Here is a 17,611-nt window from a genome sequence, read left to right on the forward strand (position 1 = left end):
CACGCCGCGCGAGGGGCCCGTGGGCAGCGCCCGCGCGCGCCGGCGCGGCTGCAGCGTGCGCGGTACGTGCCCCAGCCCGCGCTCGCGCAGGAAGAGGCCGGGAGTCAGGCCACTGCTGCCCCGTCCCTCGTCGCTCAGCACCAGCCGGCTGCAGCGCGTGAGGATGAAGAGCAGGCGCGTGGCCAGGCCGCGCTCGCCGGGGACGACCGCCTCGGAGCGCAGCACCTGGGTGGCGTGTGGAGGACAAGGGGGGAGGAGGTGAGTAAAATACTTTATGCTTCTGTGGATCTGTGCGGTCCCCGGAAAGCTCTTAACAAGGATCCTAATCCCACGAGCATGGCCCCTCATGCGTGCGAACGGTGGGGGTGTGCGACACAGTCATACCCACGCAACCCGCACTCTACACCCCATGAGCATGTCTCCAAGCATGGAATGCTGGCAGCCGTCAACCTCTTCACACACATCCACAAATCCACCCCGGCAGCCCACTGGCTATGTCACCCCTCAAAATCAAGGCTCCTCACCCCGACTTCATCGACAATGCTCTGGATGGAGTCCCTGAAGCTGTCCACGTCATCGTTGCGGCACCGCTCGGCGAGCGCGATGATGGCCTCCAGCCGGCTGGAGGGCTGGTCGGCGGGCTGGGAGGCCTGCAGGTCTCGCGCCTCCTCCAAGAACCCTAGCAGCTCACGCCGCACCTGGAGATGATGGAGGGGTCAGAATGTGCGCTCCAAGCCACTCTGCATCCTACTTTGGGAAACAGGACGACAAACAGCCGCCATGCAGCTGCTCCTGGCAGCCATTGTCTCCACGAACCACCTCCTCCCCCCTCCTCCATCGCCTAAATGCTGCGCAACACATACCTGAGCTCTGGCGGCGTGGAAGGTGCGGTTCAGGCGCTTTTTCCCAACGGTGAAGGGCGAGGGAGCACCTGGACTGCTCTCCTGCAGCAGGGGAACAGGCGGGCAGGTGTGTGAGAGCCTCAATGCCGAGGGGTGGGGAGCATCCCAAGGCACCATGCACATGGGCCCCCACTACCGGCTTTCGAATGCCCGGCCGATTCACCCCGCGCGGAACATGCCTGTTGGATCCTGCTCCCGCTGGACGTCGGGTGCTCATCGGGGCGGATGAAGAGGGAGGGCATGCGATGCGGCCTCACATCGGTCGCGAACCCCAGCCGCTTGGGTACGGCCGGGGCACCGTCCTGCACCGCACTGCTCGCGAAGGGTGTGTACGGTGTGGCACCCTGCGTAATGGATGTGGGATCCGAGGATGGTGAGTTGGCAGACTCCCGGTCACCTGCAAGGTTGCCTGGCTTTCTCGCGGGGTGAACTCACATCTCTCTGTGGGGGGGCGTCGCGGGGCGTCGCACTGGCGTCCCCTTCCAAAGGTGGAGTCGCATGCTCGTCGCTAAGCGATTCCACTCCCCGTTCCATGGCCTTGCCCTGTCCTCAGCGCCCCATAAATGCGACGGGCAACCGCAGCGATCGTGCCCCGAAACTCCGTGTCGAGCGCCACGTTATAGATGCCGACATTCTGCCTATCTACATAGGCATGCTGCTGAAGGAAGCAATGCCTATTCAGTAGTCAGTGGTGCGAGTGCTATTGGTTTGGATACATGTGTTCCCATGGTCGCGGACCGCCCGATTGCCCGCGCCCTGTTGCACGACACTCGAGGGGGTGAAGTTGTAGATCAAAACCCCCCTCCTGCGAAAACGTGTTTGGGACGTTCCAGAGCAGCACATTGGAGGCCTCAGACACTGGAGCCTTCTTGTGACCTGCCTATCATACTGATCCTCCCACTTGACGGAGTCTGAGGCGCTTCTCGAAAGACTTCTCCAGCCGGGGATGAGTGGTTCCTCCTCCACCACAGGCGCAACGGTACGGGGTGCGAGCCAGTGCATGAGGAGACGAATACAAGTTGTATGTATCAACTCCGTGCGGTCAGTCAAGGGCGGATGCAATTCCGTGAAGCGCCTGCGCCTTTGTCACCACCCCTGCCCCTCGTCTTCGTCATATGCTGCCCAGGGTGCTCCCCCTCCATCGGAAGAGGCGCTGCAGGAGCAGATTCTACGTGCAAAATATGGCGGCATGTTGCCAAAGAAGAAGCAGGGCCCGCGGGACCACAAGTACTTTGATTCCGCGGACTGGGCGTTGAGTAAGCAGGGGTCAGGCCAGCCTCCCCCCTCCCAGGGCCTGGAGCCCAAGCTGGGCCCCTCTGCTGTCCCCGGCCGGCGAGTCTCCCAGCTGGGACAACAGTGAAGCACATGTGTTTTATCCCCTTTGTACGTCTGTTTCTACATCACACCCCAGGATACTTTTTCCACAGTTCCCGCTTCCCCTTGCACACAATGCTCTGAGAGTCCCTGCACCTCCATGTAGACAGGCGAGCATTTGCTTTGGAGGCCCTTTTCCCCTGAGAGGCCCAACCAAGCAGTAATGGGCGTTGTGCAGGCCCTCATTGCACACCCCTCCCAGCCGCGAGCTCCTCCAGGAGCAGTTCGTCGTCGCTGCTCTCCTCCTCGTCAAAGTCGACGTCCTCGTCGCCGGCACCACCCTGGCGCTCCAGCGGCACGTCCCAGCCCTCCTCATCCGACCCAGAAGGCTCCTCCTCGACCTGCAGGTGCTTGGACTCCTGCATCTGGAAGTACTTCTTGCCGGACAGACGCTGGGCGGCGCCGGCGTGCACCCCCTCCGTGATGGCCGTGGACGACAGCGCCCGCTCTGCCGCAAAGGCCTCCTGCCAGGCCAGGAACGTCTCCGGGGTGACCGGCGTCCCGTGGGCGCGCAGCGCAGCCCGCCTCGCCTCCTCCGCCTCCTGCTCCTTCCGGAGCAGCAGCGCTGGATCGGTCGAAGGCGCAGCTGCCTGGAGGGCCTGGGGACAGTCAGAATGGGGAGGGCGGGGGGAGGGGGGAAGATGATGGGCAGGTGGCGAAAATGAGGCCTCGACGTGCCAGTCCCAGTAGCAGCCTTGGTATTGAAGTAACGACCATGCTAACCCTGGCCACATGCGCATGTCAGCCTATCCTCGCCTTGGTAATGCATGACCGGAAGCCCACCGGAGGCAGTGCACATGTCACCTCTGCCCTCCCCAAGACCCAGCAAACCACCTTTTCGTTGACCCACTCCTGCGCCACGCTGACCAGCGTGTAGATCATGGCCATGCCCAGGTTGGCCTTGACCTCCTTGTCCAGGGTGGCCTGCAGGATCGCCACATCAGCGTCGCTCAGAGCACTCACCCTGCGCTGGGAGTGTGGGAAGGGGGTGGGACAACAGCACCATGCTGGATTTGAGTCCTACTCTCGACAATGCTGGGCCCCCCAACTCACCCTCGAGCTCTGAGGAGGGGGCTGGTTTCGGGATATGTCGGCGTGTGAGCGAAGACCAGCTCCGCTTGTACTGTAGCCAGGGCGTGGTGGGAGCTGGTCAGGGTGCACTGTATTCGGATCTCCGTGGGCCACAGCTCACACACACGATGGGCCCTCCGCGGCCCTGTATCCAGCGGCCCACCAGGGATCTCGTCTTGAACCTCGTCGTCCTCTAGTTTGGGGGAGAGGAGGATGCGGTAGACCGGCCCAGGGGGGTCCCAGCCCTGGGGGACCCCGTCGTCCAACTCTGTGGTGCGGAGGTGGGAAAGCGCGGTGGGATCAGCACTCTCCACCCTGCACGATCACCTGTGTACTCAGCTGATGTCACCCTGCCGCAGGGGCCCCACCTTGTAAGTCATCCATGAGGATGGCTTGGAGAGCCTCCAGCTCCATCTCCTGCTCGCCCTGGTAGTCCATGCTGAGAGCGCCCTAACACGACGATGGCAATGCCACTTCTAAGTATTCGGATGCATCGTTGTATGCAAATGTTGTTTGCTGCGGCCTGCAGCAGCCTTACCTTTATTAAGTCTCGCCTTATATGCATGGCGCCCGGGATTTCAGTCTCGGTCCAATTCCCCCGTGCATGCTGGGGGGGGCGATTCTATCTGATTCCAGGAGGTAGCTCTGAAACTACATTTGATACTTAAATTTGAGCCTGTGTGTCGTGACTGAGAAATCGAGGGCCTGATCCCTCTCGGCCGCAGGGGCCTGTGGGCTCTTGGGAGCCATGGCAGGGTACAACGTGGCCCTGCGCATGAAGTTCGAGCAGCGATGCCCGGAGTGCGGGGAGAGTGACTTTGTCGAGGATCACTCATCGGGGGACCTCATCTGCAGGGTGAGTGGTGGTGACTGGATATTAGGATGTCCCTATTTTCCTCACTGCTTCCATGGGATTCCATGCTCACGTCCGTCGATTACACCCCTCGCAGTCCTGTGGGATGGTAGTGGAGGCACACGTTATAGATGAGCGGTCCGAGTGGCGCACGTTTGCAGAAAAGGTAGCGGGTGTTGCGGGCAGGGGAATGGCCTTTCTGATTCAGGGTGCCTCAGGCAGCCCCTTGACCTGCTGCGCGGGCATCAATTTCCTTTGTTCACATTCCTGACCCACATGCTCTCCTTTGGTATGCCATATCACCATCCCCAGCCGCCCGCCCCCCCCCCCCTCCCCCCCGCGCCGCCAGGACAAGGAGTCTGCCGACCCCACGCGTGTGGGCGGCCCCATCAACCCCTTACTCAAGGACGGCGGCCTGTCCACCATGATCACGGGGGGCAAGGGCGTGGACAAGGGCCTGACCAGCAGCCTGCAGCGCATGCAGGCCCGCACCGACTCCGGCGCCGGCGACCGCAGCCTGGTGGCGGCCTTCCGCGAGATCGGGCGTCTCTGCTCCGACATGAGCCTGCAGGACGTGGTCCGTCACCAGGCCAATGAGTACTACAAGGAAGCCGCCGAGAAGTCGCGGTCGGTGCGGGGGCGGAGCCAGGCGGCGGTGTAGGCGGCCGTCGTCTTCATGGCCTGCCGCCAGCAGAACATTGCGCGCACCTTCAAGGAGCTCTGCGCCTACGCGCCCCAGGCCAGCAAGAAGGTGGGGCGGGTGGGTGGGCATGGTGGTGGGGTTGGGGGAAAGGGGGGGAAGAGGAAGGAGGGCATGGGGCAGGAGGGCTCACGATGCCCACCCCAGGCACACGGCTGCTGGGTCTTTGCGTCGGCAGAGTGCCTGCGCATTCATGGCCACACCCGTCGGGCGGCGTGAAGCTCGCGCAAGCGTGGTGCACATCTCCCTGGGCCCTGCATCGTCCACCTCTTTCCCTGTATCTCGCTCGAGCCCCCTGATCCCTACCCTACCTTTCCCGCCCCCCTTCCTTCCATTCTCGTCTCGCCATCCAGGAGATCGGCAAAATGTACAAGAGCATCGTGGCGGACCTGCGGCTGAAGGAGACGGGGGGCTGGCTGTCGGAGGCGGGGTCCAACCACCCCGCCAACTACATGCGGCGCAACATGTCCAAGCTGGCCATGGACAACGCCGACATGCGGCGGGGGGTGGGCCTGGCCAACGCCGCGCTGCCGCAGTCGGGGCCTGAGACCGCGGAGCACGCGCCCTGGCACGGCAAGAGCCCGCCCAGCATCGTGGGGGCCGTGATCCATGTCGTGGCCCTGCTGCCCACCGCCTCGCGCCGGCCCAGCCTGGAGGACATCAGCAAGGCCTGCGGCGTGGCGGAGGCCACCATCAAGGCCGTGTACCGAGACATGTACCCGCACCTGGTGGGTTGGGTTTTGGGAGGGGGGTGGGGGGGCAAAGAGAACCAATGCGAACGGGAAAGGGGGCGTAGAGGAGGGGACTTGAATGGGGATGGCGCGCGTTGGCAGGACTCTGATCTGAGGAGCATGGGCGCCTGAGCCTCGTGAGGCTGCAGCATTCCCTGGTCACCCACGCGCGCCTCCTCATGGCACTCGCGCAACTTCCATGCCGCCTGCGCAGGCGAGGCTGTTCCAGAAGATGGACCGGGCCCTGGTGAACGTGGAGGACGCGGCCAAGCTGCCTGCGCCGGCGTGACGGCCGGGGCCCTGGTCAGTGACTGTGATCCTCCCCTCGCCATGCTCCATCCACCGCCCTGCGCTCATGCTCTCGCTGGCTTTTCACTGGGAACCTCCGTGCAATCCAATTTCGTTCACAACAAGCACAGCGGCAAACAGGGTGGCACAGCACATGGGCAAACAGATCTCAAAGCCTTTGCGGCATGGACGGGGCTGGACATGGTGCGGAGGGGTTCCGTCAGCTCAAGAGCACAGCCCGAGTGGCAGGGTTGAAGGGATGTGCGAGGCAGGGTGGGAAGCGCCAGCATCTGCGCTGTGCACGCTTTGCGACGGGCAAGGTGAGCATGTGCTGGTGCAGGGCCAATGCACCAAGACTCCGGGGAGGGTTGGGATGTAGGCTAGAAGAAAGTGTTTCCGTCAGGAAAGGGTGGCGCCCAGTCACAGAGGGCACAAGCTTCAGTGTTGGGTGTTTCAAGGCATGGGAGGCCCTGCGGTCCAAGCGTCAGTGCCAGCCAGGAAAAGGGGCATGTTGTGTTTGTGCAGAGGGGGGGCGGGTGCGGGCCTGCTGCGAGTCCACGGGCCCGACCCAGCCAGCCGAGGGCGTCGCCGGCTCATCGCTCACGCTGCCTCGTCAAACGCCACGATGATGACGGTGATGTCGTCGCTGCGGGGCTCGTTGGCAAGCCACGTGTTGTACGCCTGCTCCACCAGCTTCTCCGCAGCCTCCAGCGGGTCGGTGTACTGTGCCACCTGGCACAATGATGATAGAAATTCTTGTTAATTTTGGGGGGGGCGGTACGATGAGTAAGGGTCGGGCCAGGGTTAAAGGTGAGGGGAGGGATGGTCGAGCGACGCCCTCTCCACCAATGAACTCTCGGCTCTGACCCTACTTTCTATGCGGGCCTGAGGTGAAGACACCAACAGTTCTAGCCCAACCTAGCAGACCCCTTTCCACCCTTCCACGCCTCACCAGGTCCACCGCTGCCTGTGGGGAGATGAACTCCCAGATGCCGTCCGAGGCCATGATGAGGAAGGGCGTGGTGGCGGGATTGATCTCGACCGTGGTGATCTCCGGGACGCAGATCACGCCCAGCCGCTTGGCAACTGAGAAGATGCGGGCAGATTTGGTTGGGAGGGGGTCATGACGTTGACTGTGGGTGCATGGACAGGGCAAGCATTGTCAGGTCTCAGCTTCTCCCGGTCGAAGAGACGTCACCCCTCTGATGTCCTCGCCGGTCCTGATCCCCTCTATGTTCATACCCCCCGCCCCCCCTCCTCCATGTCCTCCCACCGCCTCAAACCGACTCACCCCTGTCCCCCAGGGAGCGCGTGAAGGCGGTGCCTGGCCAGTCGGCGTTGGGCGCCCAGACGCGGGGCGGATCGCCATCGCCGTCGAACTCCGGCCCCCAGCACTGCAGGCTCTTGTCCTTGATGCCCTCCAGCTGGTCCACGGTGAGGATCACCGCCCCCGCCCGCGTCACGCGCTCGTGCTCCTCCGGCACGCGCGGCGTGTGGTCCACGGTGAGCTGGCGCGCGGTGGGCGCCGCGCCCGGCGCGGCGCGCGTCGCCAGCACCGCGCGCGAGTCGCCCACGTGCGCCACGGTCAGCGTGGCGCCGCTGACCACGCCCATCAGCGCGGTGGTCCCGCTCAGCGTGGTCCGCGTTTTGTGGCGGTGCAGGGACGAGTCGGCCTCGATCAGCGCCTGCGTCAGTGCCTTGCCCACGTCGCTGTGCGTCTTGTGCAGCTGCACGGGCAGCCGCTGGGTTACCTGGGCGGGAGGAGGAGGGGGGAAAGGACTGTTGATGGTGGGTCACAGACGGTCATGGGGCCGCCATGCGGGGGGGCTTCAGGGCGGAGGGGGGGGGGGGGGGTTGAGGGGTTGCGAGGAAGTGGCAGCCAGGTGGTTGAGGGAGTATCTGGAGGGTCAGGATCGATCCATGAGATCATCTTCCTGTTTCTCCAACCGCGCTGCGCACAGAGCAGCAAGCCTGCACCTCATCGGCGCCAATCTCGTCCACGCCTGCAAATCGACGGGCGCTCTCCCGACATCGCCGCGCATGGGCCCCCTCGCAGCCGCCCACCGCTCACCTTCTCCAGCGCAAGGCGGGAGCACTCGGCGCCCTGCGGCCCGTGGCCGTCGAAGACGCCAAACACCCAGACCCCCGGGTGCCCCGTCAGGTCCATGCACGCCCCGGAGTCCTCGTTCTCGCGGTCCGGCTTGTTGGGGTAGGTGCCCACCTTGCTGACCAGGGCGCACCGCAAGGGCAGGGAGGGGGCCAGCACCTCGCCGGACTGGCGCGAGCCCCAGCGGTCCAGCGAGGTCGTGCCAGAGCTGGCGGGGGACAGCCAGCTGGACAGGGAGGACATGGCCGGCGCCAGCCACACCGTCTCGCTCATGCGCGGGGTCATGCCGCCGGAGGCGGCGGGGCTCATCCCCGCGGGGGAGGGCGGGGGCTTGCCGGCGGGGGAGGGCGCCGCCGGGGCGGGTGGCTTGGGCATGCTGGGGCCATCGAAGGGTGAGGGCCTGGCGTAGGTGGGGGGAGTGCTGGCGCGGGTGGGGGGCGTGCTGGAGTAGGTGATGGTGCCGGCCTGGGCGGGGATGGCCTGGGCGGGGGAGGGCTGGACGGGGGAGGGCTGCGGCTTCACGACCTCCGCCGGCCCCAGTGGGATTTCGGGTTTGGAGGATGCACAACCCATGCGCCCAAGCTTGGGTCACGGAAGCGACCGGATTCGAGGCGGACGCAGGGATTGAGGGGCCTGGAGGGAGCGACTAGGGTACAGGCTGGCTGCCGAGTTGGTGGGAGCTGGCACGGTGCCGGTGTCGGGGGCTGCTGGAACTCGGGATTATGATGGGTCCGTCGCGTGTGCTGTGCCCACGAGCGCGTGGTGCATACGATAGATCAAGGTATGTACGTCGGTGAGCGACGTCCAGGACTTGCATGCGGGCCGGGTGGGTCTGTCGCGTTTTGCGCAACGTGCTCGGGCCCCCAAAGAGGCGTGAGTTGGATCGGGCGATTGTGCAGTACCTCCGCCCGCGTGGCACAGGGCGTGAGTCATCATTTTCTCATGGCCTCGCCCTCACCAATCAAGGGCGTGGGGTGGAAAAACAGTGAAGTCAAAAGCGTTAACCCCACAGCGTGACGCGAGTTGGCCAGAGCATTGCGTGGATCCAGGTGGTTTGTTTCACAATGTTGCCCGGCAGGCAGGCTGCCACCGTCCTGGGGCGCCTGCTGGGAGGAACCCGTTCCTTCTCCGTTGGGAAAACTGCGTACCCCATCATTGATCACACCTACGATGCCATCGTGGTCGGAGCCGGCGGGGCGGGCCTGCGGGCTTCCGTGGGCCTGTCGGAGCTCGGGTTCAACACTGCGTGAGTGGCGCCACGGAAGTGACCTGTGCGCAGCTTCAGATCGCAACCGCATGCATTCACTCCAATGTATTTTTGAGCGTGGCCAATGCACGTTCGGGCCAAGGGTCGTGGACTCACCGGGACCCACTCCCCTCCCCGCCCCAGGTGTATCACCAAGCTGTTTCCCACCCGCTCCCACACGGTTGCGGCTCAGGGGGGCATCAATGCCGCCCTCGGGAACATGACTGGTGGGTGCCAGAATTGTATTGGGGGGTGGGTGGTGGGTCGGTGTGGTGGTGGGGGGAGTATTCCCCTTGCCCTGAACGTGTGGCCCTGGGTGGGTCGTGCCGCGTCGGGTGGCGCTGCGGCTCGGTCCTGCGCGGATGCGCCCCTCCCAATGCCCATGCCACCCCCGTTCACACTGCTGCGCCCTCTTCTTTTGCGCCTGGAGATGGGATCCCCACACCCCTTCACACGCACACTCACATGGTCCTCCTGTCCTCCCCACCGCCAGAGGACGACTGGCGGTGGCACGCGTACGACACCATCAAGGGCAGCGACTGGCTGGGCGACCAGGACGCGATCGAGTACATGTGTCGCGAGGCGCCCAAGGCCGTCATCGAGCTGGAGAACTACGGCCTGCCCTTCTCCCGCACCGACGAGGGCAAGATCTACCAGCGCGCGTTTGGCGGGCAGAGCCTGGACTTTGGCAACGGCGGGCAGGCGTACCGCTGCGCGGCGGCCGCCGACCGCACGGGGCACGCCATGCTGCACACGCTGTACGGCGCGGCCATGCAGCACGACGTCCGCTTCTTCGTGGAGTACTTTGCGCTGGACCTGATCATGGACGCCGACGGCGCCTGCCGCGGCCTGCTGGCGCTGTGCATGGAGGACGGCACGCTGCACCGCTTCCGCGCGCACCAGACCATCCTGGCCACGGGCGGCGCGGGGCGGTCCTACTTCTCCTGCACCTCCGCGCACACCTGCACGGGCGACGGCGGCGCCATGGCCGCGCGTGCGGGCCTGCCCATGCAGGACATGGAGTTCGTGCAGTTCCACCCCACCGGCATCTACGGCGCGGGGTGCCTCATCACCGAGGGCTCGCGCGGCGAGGGCGGCGTGCTGCGCAACGCGCAGGGCGAGCGCTTCATGGAGCGCTACGCGCCGACGGCCAAGGACCTGGCCTCGCGCGACGTCGTCTCGCGCTCCATGACCATGGAGATCCGGGAGGGGCGCGGCGTGGGGCCCGAGGCCGACCACATCCACCTGCACCTGGACCACCTGCCCCCCGAGCTGCTGGCGGAGCGCCTGCCGGGCATCTCGGAGACGGCGGCCATCTTCGCGGGCGTGGACGTCACGCGCGAGCCCATCCCCGTCATCCCCACCGTGCACTACAACATGGGCGGCGTGCCCACCAACCACCACGGCGAGGTGGTGCGCCCCACCGCCGCCAACCCCGACGCCGTGGTGCCGGGGCTCATGGCCGCGGGGGAGGCCGCCTCCGCCTCGGTGCACGGCGCCAACCGCCTGGGCGCCAACTCCCTGCTGGACATCGTGGTGTTCGGCCGCGCCTGCGCGCTGCGCGTCGGCGAGACGGTGAAGCCGGGCCAGACCCACGCCCCGCTGCCGGAGGGCGCCGGCGACGAGGCCATCGCTCGCCTGGATAGGATCAGGTGGGTGGTCCTGGGTGGGTGTGGAGGGTCACCACCCCAGGGTCACACCCACTGCGTTCGACGTCGTCGACTCCTCCCTCAACCTGTCCGCGTGGGGGGAGGCATGCATGCACCATGATGCATCACCCCATCAACCCCTCCCCCCCCAAAAAAAAAACCTGGTAACCCCAGACCCATCAAGCCCAACCCCACCCTCCCACAGGAACGCCAAGGGTTCCCTGCCCGCGTCCAGCATCCGGCGGACCATGCAGCGCGTGATGCAGCGCGACGCGGCGGTGTTCCGCACCCAGTCGACGCTGGAGGAGGGCTGCGCGGCCATCGACGCCTGCGTCGACTCCTTTGCCGACCTGGGGGTGAAGGACCGGAGCATGGTGTGGAACACCGACATGGTGGAGGCGCTGGAGCTGGAGAACTGCCTGATCAACGCGGCAATCACCATGCACTCTGCGGAGGCGCGGAAGGAGTCGCGCGGCGCGCACTCGCGCGAGGACTTCAAGGAGCGCGACGACAAGGACTGGATGAAGCACACCGTGGCCTGGTTCGACTGGGGCAAGGACAAGGTGCGCGTGGATTACAGGCCCGTGCACGACCAGCCCCTGGACGATGAGATGCCACACATCCCGCCCAAGGCCCGCGTCTACTGAGCGCGGGGGCTGGGGTTTCTTTGGAGAACGAGCACGCGGAGAATCAGGGGTCCGGGGGGACGCGCAGCGCCCTTGGCCGAGACCCCTGCCACCCCTACCAACAAATTTCTTGGCACCGAGGGCGCATGGCTGGCCCCCGATGGGGCGCCCCTCCCATGCCTCTCCGGCGCACAGCAGTCGTTGAATGCACACCTGTCGTGGAATCTACGCCCTGTAGCCAGGGTCAGCAGACACATGGGTGCAGGAAGGGGTGGGGTACGGTGTTTTCATCATCACACAATAACAAAGGATCACACGGGAATACCAGTGGAGGATGACCGGTCGGCCCACAGGCTGGACAAGCAGACTCCATGCACCACTCACGTAGGAGCCCCAGAATCTAGGCCCGGGCCTCGATGCTGGCAGACTCCTTGGCCTTCAAGTACTTGGGCGTGATCTCCGTCAGGTCGACGCCTGCACGAGGGGAAGGAAGGAAACCTGACAACTCGCAGGGGGAGTTGTGTCGAACAATCATCACCAACTCGATGTGCTGAGTTTCCCACTGATCAACCACCCAGAATCTCACCCTGCTCTACGAGCTGGGCAAGCGGACCCGTCTCCAGCTTCTTGACGCTCGCTTGGAAGTCCTGTGCGGGGGTAATCAAGGGATGGGGCGTCTGGCTGAGGATCTATAATCATACATGGGCACCACATGCTGAAACTTGTACACACAAACAACAAGTACCTTGAGGAAGGCCGTCAATGTGCTCTTAAGCGTGTCTGCCCCGTCTTTGCGCTGCTCCAGAGCCTGGGAGATATGACTTGGAATGCATCAAGAAGTGGGGATCTCTCTTGACCAGACGCAACCCCAAGACAAGACGGGCACGACTGATCGCATGCATGGGTGGATTAACATGTAGCCTTTGATCGCAGCAGGGCCAACCGCATCACCTTCTTCAGATCGCTCTCGAGATCTTCCTGGAGCTTCTTCACGCTCTTCGTCTCATCCTCGCCGAGTTTGTCGGAGAGGAAAGGGATGAGTACATCCAGGCGAGCCTGAGACTGCAGCCGAACTCCAATGGCCACAGAGTCCGTCTGCGGTGAGTGGCGTGGGAATGTGGAAGGGGGGCAATGCCCTCTGATCACAGCATTGGTCATGCTGTATCACAAGAGACACATTGCGACTGGAATCATGACAGCTATAAACAATCCAAATGTCCTGTGTAGCTCACCAGCCGCTCCAACAGCTCTGAGGACGAATCTTTCTCCGCCGCCTGAGATCAAGGATGTCGATGTTTGCATAACGTCCCTAAAGAATGGCGCGCAGCGCAACGAGAATTTTGCAACCTCACAAGAAAGCCTTGATCCTTGCTTGCACACCAATCCGATTACCTTCTGAGCGTGGTGCAACAGGATGCTGAGCTCGTTGTTCTCAGCGGTGACGACCTCGACCACAGTCGGTGTCGGGAGCTCCTCAGGACCTGAAACCACGGGCAGTGATCGTGACTTCAGCGGGCGACGGAATCACACCTGATCGCGAGGACGAACGTGTCTCGAGTTCCCAAACCCGAATAGGCTGCGTCCCGTGCTCCACCTTCGAGCTTCTGCTTTTTGGCATCCTTCGTCTTCGTCGATCTCGTCCCAGCCATGGCGGCCAAGGCAGGAGATCTGAGAGGATAGTTTTCGAGCCTCTGGGTACCTTTTCGGAGCTCAAATCGCGACTTCACGAATTCTGATCAATGTGCTATTGTCATCTCTGAATGAGGTGTGAGACTGGGCGTGCGTACCAGCTACTCGATCTGCAGCTGCCATCTAGCAGGACCGCAGGTGCCGTCGTTGTGAGTGGTGACGGTAACATGGTGCAGTTCTACCGCGATCCAGGTGCGCATGGTGGCAAGGATTGTGATTCCGAAAGCTGTAGGATAAATTTACAGCATTTTAAAGTACATTTCCTGTCGATCCCTCCGTACACAACTGCTCTGTCCCCACGATGCCGGAATCCGCCAAGACTTTGAGGCCCCCGAGCATTGTGGGTCTCACCCTTGCGAGTCACGCCAACGCGAAGACCGCCCTCGCTGTGCTGAACAATATTGTCAAGGCAGAGAAGGACCATGATATTGAGAAGGTCGTCCACTACATCACCTTCCAAGCCCAGCTGCAATCGGCGGTGCGATTTTGGAGGGTGTCATGAGAGGACTGCAAAGAGAGAACGAATGTCTGGTCTCGCAGGTCGGGTCTGCTACTCATGAGGAAACCGTTCACAATGCTTCAGTGATCATATCTACCTGCATAGGCCAGCAAGTCGGTGCTCATCCCAGCGATCAAGGAAGAAGAGGATGGGGAGTCGCTGGCAAAGAGCCTGGTAGATCAGGTGGGTGTAAATTGAAAGACATGGGCAGCTTAATATATTCAATGGAATCGCAGTCAGAGCCCTCATGTACTGCTATAAATTGGTTACGATGAGTGGTACGGAATTGTTACCAAAATGTCTTCATGAGGGAAGAAATGATAAGGGCTTGGATCCCACAACCTCTTTCCTCTTGCACAGTGGGAGAAGGTTGACGCACAGATTAAGGCTCTAGACAAGATCAAGAAGCACCTTTCCAATCCCGAGTTCACCAAGGTTCTTGCTGCATTTCAAGAGGTAGGCCTTGAAGGACCGCATGGGTGTGGAATGCATCAAGCTGCTGAGATGATTCAGAGATGGCATCTTGGTGATATAAAATCACCCTCACCACATCCTGTTATATCTGTTTAGGCGCTGGAGGCTGCCTATTCGGACGAGCACTCTGTGCTCAAGAAGCTGGCCGACTCCAAAGAGGAGGATGTGTTGGAGGAGCAGGCAAAAAGGGCTGAGTCTGCCAAGCAGGACGTAAATCTGGACACTGCAGCTGCGTGAGTTCAAGGAGTGTACTTCTGCCCTGATCATTTGCCGGATGTAAGCTGTTCCCTGAGGCATCATTCAGCCCTCCTCATCGGTTTGCGCTCAAATAGATGAAATGACTTCGCTGCTTTCTACGCAAGCAAGCGATGTCTTGTATCCATCGACTGCTAAATCATTGTATCTTGTTACTCTTATTCATGGTGGTGATCCTCGATACCTGTCGCGAGGCACTTGCTCACCACTCCGCCCCAGACAAAGTGATCGTCCCCTGTCGAGTATGCCAAATTGAGATGCAGTGAACTCGTACCATGCTCGGACAGAAGAGCTGGAATCCCTTCAAGAAAGAGGATCCCAAGCAGCTGGTGCGGACATGGCAGTCCACCATCCGCAAGGAGATTCGTGGCATCGACCGGCAAATATTGGGTGAGGGAGGGGTGTGTCAGCCGCAGGTGTGAACAGAGTCAGTATTTCTAGATGGAGATTGAAGGCAAGCAATTGACAAACCATCCGCAGACATGCAGCGGGAACAGCGGGGTGCGGTGAAGCTCATCAAGGATGCTGCCAAGCGAGGGGATGTCACCTCAGCCAAGGTGACCCACAAGAGCATTGCGCATGCATGCCCTGGAGGGGGATCCTCCTAGGATGGGCACCAAACCCAGGCTCGCCCAGCCCTTCACAGATCATTGCCAAGGAGGTGGTGACCATCCGACGGACTGTGGGAAAGCTGGCCGTTAACAAGGCCACCATGATCTCGCTTTCCACCCAGTTGTCTGAGCAACTCGGTGAGGCATGGGTCCATGTGCCCGTGCATGTGCTTCATATGGAGTCCACCCAGTTTACACAAGGATGCGTGCAACATGCTGGGCTGAATGTTGTGCCCTTGCTTCTCGGCTCAGCGGGCCCCCGCACGGCGCTGACTCAGCACGCTCCTCACACCCTTGCCCGTCCCTCACCTCTTGAAGCCATGGCCAGCGTAGCTGGCACCCTGAGCAAGAGCTCCGAGGTCATGAAGCTGGTGAACAGCCTGACCAAGATCCCCCAGATGCAGGCCACCATGCGCGAAATGTCCAAGGGTGAGTGAGGTGGGTATTCTGGCGATGGTGAGATATGCAAGGGGACCCAGGGGTCTGAGCTACAGCTGGTAGAGCTCCTGCTTTGGAAGGCCTGCACGAGCATGCGTCCCTGATCTCAACAGGCAGGTCCACAACGATTGGTGCCCCTTCCCACACCCCATACCCTCCCTACATAAACTGAACAGAGATGTATAAGGCTGGTGTGCTGGAGGAGCTGGTGGCGGACACCATGGACTCCGCCATGGACGAGGAGGGGCTGGAGGAGGAAAGCGCGGAGGCGGTGGACAAGGTCCTCCAAGAAGTGGCAGGGGAGACCCTGGCGCAGATGGCCTCGGCGCCCAGCCGCCGCGTGGCGGCGCCGGAGCGCGCCGAGGCGGCGGGGGCGGAGGACGAGGACGACCTGGCCTCGCGCCTGGCGGCCATGCGCTCCTGAGCGGGAGGACTCGCCAGTCATCTGCTGGCGATGCATGGACGACCAAGCATCGCAATTTTCCTGCGCATGGGATTCGTCATTCCTGCACTCGTCGTGCAGGGACCCTCATTGTCCCACCCCACAGGGGCAGGCAAGCATATGAACAGTTGGCAGGCCACCGAATCCAATCCTGGGGTCAGGTGGATGGACCTGCATGCCGGGCCCCTCCGCCCCACTACCTCGTCCTTGTGTGTGCCGAAAAGGAATGTAAAACAGAGAGTGTCAGGCGTCTCATGGCGACGAGGGCGAATGGATGGCAGGTTGAACCAGGGTTTTAGAAGGGGGCACAGTGGGGCATTGCGCGAGCGCGTCCTGGGGCTGGGGCGATCGAAGGAAACGCAGGGCGGGGCCGACACGATGCCTCCCTGCCTCGGCACGGCAGCCCCAGCTCAAGTCGGACGCGGGGGGGCGGCCCTTGGCGTGGCGTCCTCCAGCCAGGCCAGCACGTCGAACTCCGGCTGCTCCGGCTGCTGGGCCGGCGCCGGTCCCGTGCCCTCGGCCGCGGCGCCGGGCGGCAGGCCCTGCGCGGTGCTGCCCTGGCCCAGGTACATGGGCACGGAGAGCGGCGCCACGGAGAGCAGGGGTGGGTGCCCGTCGGCGGGCATGCCAAAGGCGGCCGCGGAGGTCACCAACCCCGCCAGGTCGCCGGTCATGGGCAGCAGAAGGGGGTGCAGGCCGGCGCCGGGGGCGAGGCCGTCGCCCGCGGCCGCCAGCTTGTCCAGGCCTGCCAGGCCCGGCAGACCGGCGGGCGCGGAGCCGGCACGGAGGGCCTCTGCGCCCTCCCCCGCGCCGTACGGCGCGGCGCCGCCCGCCGCGGGGGGCGGGGCGGGGATGTCCGGCAGCGCCATGTGCGGGGCCTGGGTGGGCGCAGGGGTGGGTGGGCGTGAGCAGGCCGGCCGACATGCTGCTTGGGAACTCTTGAAAACATTCGGTCCGCGGAACGCCATCCACACTCCCACACGGCCGCGGGTCCAACCCCTGCACGCTGCTCGCAACTCGACCCCACCCCTCCCTCCGTTCTCCCTCCCCCACCACTCACCAGCAGCTCGGCGATGCCGGCGGCCAGCTGGGGCTGGCTGGGCGGGGGCGAGGGCGCCGCGGAGCGCGGCAGCCCACCCAGCGACCCGGAGCGCGCCAGGTCCGGAGCGGAGGCCATGGAGGGCCGCAGCGGCGAGCGCAGGTGCGCGGGCACCAGCAGCGCCGGGTCCGTGATCACGAAGATGGGCGGCACGGGCGCGGCGGCGGCCGAGGGCGGCGCGGGCGGCGGCGGCGCGAAGGCTGCCGCCGCGTCGCGGAAGGGCCCTGGCGCGGCCGCGCCGCCCCCCGAATTCAACCGCACCGGCCCACTCTCGCGGGCGCGCTTGCCGCCGCGCGCCTGCCCACGCCCGGACTCGCCCTCGTCGGACGAGTCGGAGCTCGCGCCCGCGCCGCGCCGGCGCTGCCCGCCCTCGGCCAGCTTGTGCGAGGGCCGGCGCGCACGGCGGGGCCGGCCGCCTCCGTCGCTGGACGACGCCGCGGCGGGGTAGGTCGCGTACGGCGGGCGGCGCTTGCCGCGCACGCCGCCCCTGCCGCCGCCGTCGTCGTCGTCGCCGTCGTCGTACCCCCCCTCCCCCTCGCCGTCGCTGCTGCTGCCGT

General features: G+C 63.9%; 8 protein-coding genes across 8 annotated transcripts in view; 4 read left to right on the forward strand and 4 right to left on the reverse strand.

Moving 5' to 3' along the window:
* F751_1343 (putative serine/threonine-protein kinase) overlaps nucleotides 1-1,436 on the reverse strand; it is a gene marked incomplete at both ends in the record, with an annotated part of 6,747 nt that extends 5,311 nt beyond the window's left edge. The window contains one exon of the mRNA XM_011398662.1: nucleotides 1,338-1,436. Coding sequence (XP_011396964.1) covers nucleotides 1,338-1,436 — 99 coding nt within the window. The remainder of the gene's footprint in view (nucleotides 1-1,337) is intronic.
* Nucleotides 1,437-2,458: 1,022 nt separating this feature from the next.
* F751_1344 (RWD domain-containing protein 1) lies at nucleotides 2,459-3,785 on the reverse strand (the record flags this gene model as incomplete). The annotated part of the gene is made up of 5 exons (XM_011398663.1): nucleotides 2,459-2,875; nucleotides 3,111-3,240; nucleotides 3,330-3,399; nucleotides 3,511-3,615; nucleotides 3,716-3,785. The coding sequence occupies 5 exons, from the start codon at nucleotides 3,783-3,785 to the stop codon at nucleotides 2,459-2,461; spliced, it is 792 nt and encodes a 263-aa protein (XP_011396965.1).
* A 310-nt stretch (nucleotides 3,786-4,095) lies between these two features.
* Nucleotides 4,096-5,920, forward strand: F751_1345 (Transcription initiation factor IIB-2; the record flags this gene model as incomplete). Its single annotated transcript, XM_011398664.1, has 4 exons — nucleotides 4,096-4,203; nucleotides 4,298-4,366; nucleotides 5,254-5,628; nucleotides 5,846-5,920. The coding sequence occupies 4 exons, from the start codon at nucleotides 4,096-4,098 to the stop codon at nucleotides 5,918-5,920; spliced, it is 627 nt and encodes a 208-aa protein (XP_011396966.1).
* A 599-nt stretch (nucleotides 5,921-6,519) lies between these two features.
* On the reverse strand, nucleotides 6,520-8,335 carry F751_1346 (Protein phosphatase 2C and cyclic nucleotide-binding/kinase domain-containing protein; the record flags this gene model as incomplete). The annotated part of the gene is made up of 5 exons (XM_011398665.1): nucleotides 6,520-6,651; nucleotides 6,872-7,005; nucleotides 7,211-7,394; nucleotides 7,503-7,670; nucleotides 7,991-8,335. The coding sequence occupies 5 exons, from the start codon at nucleotides 8,333-8,335 to the stop codon at nucleotides 6,520-6,522; spliced, it is 963 nt and encodes a 320-aa protein (XP_011396967.1).
* A 755-nt stretch (nucleotides 8,336-9,090) lies between these two features.
* On the forward strand, nucleotides 9,091-11,568 carry F751_1347 (Succinate dehydrogenase [ubiquinone] flavoprotein subunit 1, mitochondrial; the record flags this gene model as incomplete). The annotated part of the gene is made up of 4 exons (XM_011398666.1): nucleotides 9,091-9,272; nucleotides 9,417-9,499; nucleotides 9,766-10,924; nucleotides 11,127-11,568. The coding sequence occupies 4 exons, from the start codon at nucleotides 9,091-9,093 to the stop codon at nucleotides 11,566-11,568; spliced, it is 1,866 nt and encodes a 621-aa protein (XP_011396968.1).
* Nucleotides 11,569-11,947: 379 nt separating this feature from the next.
* Nucleotides 11,948-13,196, reverse strand: F751_1348 (hypothetical protein; the record flags this gene model as incomplete). The annotated part of the gene is made up of 5 exons (XM_011398667.1): nucleotides 11,948-12,021; nucleotides 12,134-12,194; nucleotides 12,499-12,642; nucleotides 12,940-13,028; nucleotides 13,115-13,196. 5 exons carry the CDS (start codon nucleotides 13,194-13,196, stop codon nucleotides 11,948-11,950), a joined length of 450 nt encoding a protein of 149 aa, XP_011396969.1.
* A 341-nt stretch (nucleotides 13,197-13,537) lies between these two features.
* On the forward strand, nucleotides 13,538-14,446 carry F751_1349 (hypothetical protein; the record flags this gene model as incomplete). Its single annotated transcript, XM_011398668.1, has 4 exons — nucleotides 13,538-13,714; nucleotides 13,841-13,918; nucleotides 14,096-14,191; nucleotides 14,306-14,446. The coding sequence occupies 4 exons, from the start codon at nucleotides 13,538-13,540 to the stop codon at nucleotides 14,444-14,446; spliced, it is 492 nt and encodes a 163-aa protein (XP_011396970.1).
* Nucleotides 14,447-14,739: 293 nt separating this feature from the next.
* F751_1350 (Vacuolar protein sorting-associated protein 24-like protein 1) lies at nucleotides 14,740-15,937 on the forward strand (the record flags this gene model as incomplete). The annotated part of the gene is made up of 6 exons (XM_011398669.1): nucleotides 14,740-14,854; nucleotides 14,945-15,021; nucleotides 15,111-15,213; nucleotides 15,394-15,504; nucleotides 15,690-15,793; nucleotides 15,899-15,937. The coding sequence occupies 6 exons, from the start codon at nucleotides 14,740-14,742 to the stop codon at nucleotides 15,935-15,937; spliced, it is 549 nt and encodes a 182-aa protein (XP_011396971.1).
* Between the last annotated feature and the right edge of the window lie 1,674 nt (nucleotides 15,938-17,611).

This window comes from Auxenochlorella protothecoides, assembly GCF_000733215.1.
Source record: "Auxenochlorella protothecoides strain 0710 unplaced genomic scaffold scaffold13, whole genome shotgun sequence".
Lineage (NCBI taxonomy): Eukaryota > Viridiplantae > Chlorophyta > Trebouxiophyceae > Chlorellales > Chlorellaceae > Auxenochlorella > Auxenochlorella protothecoides.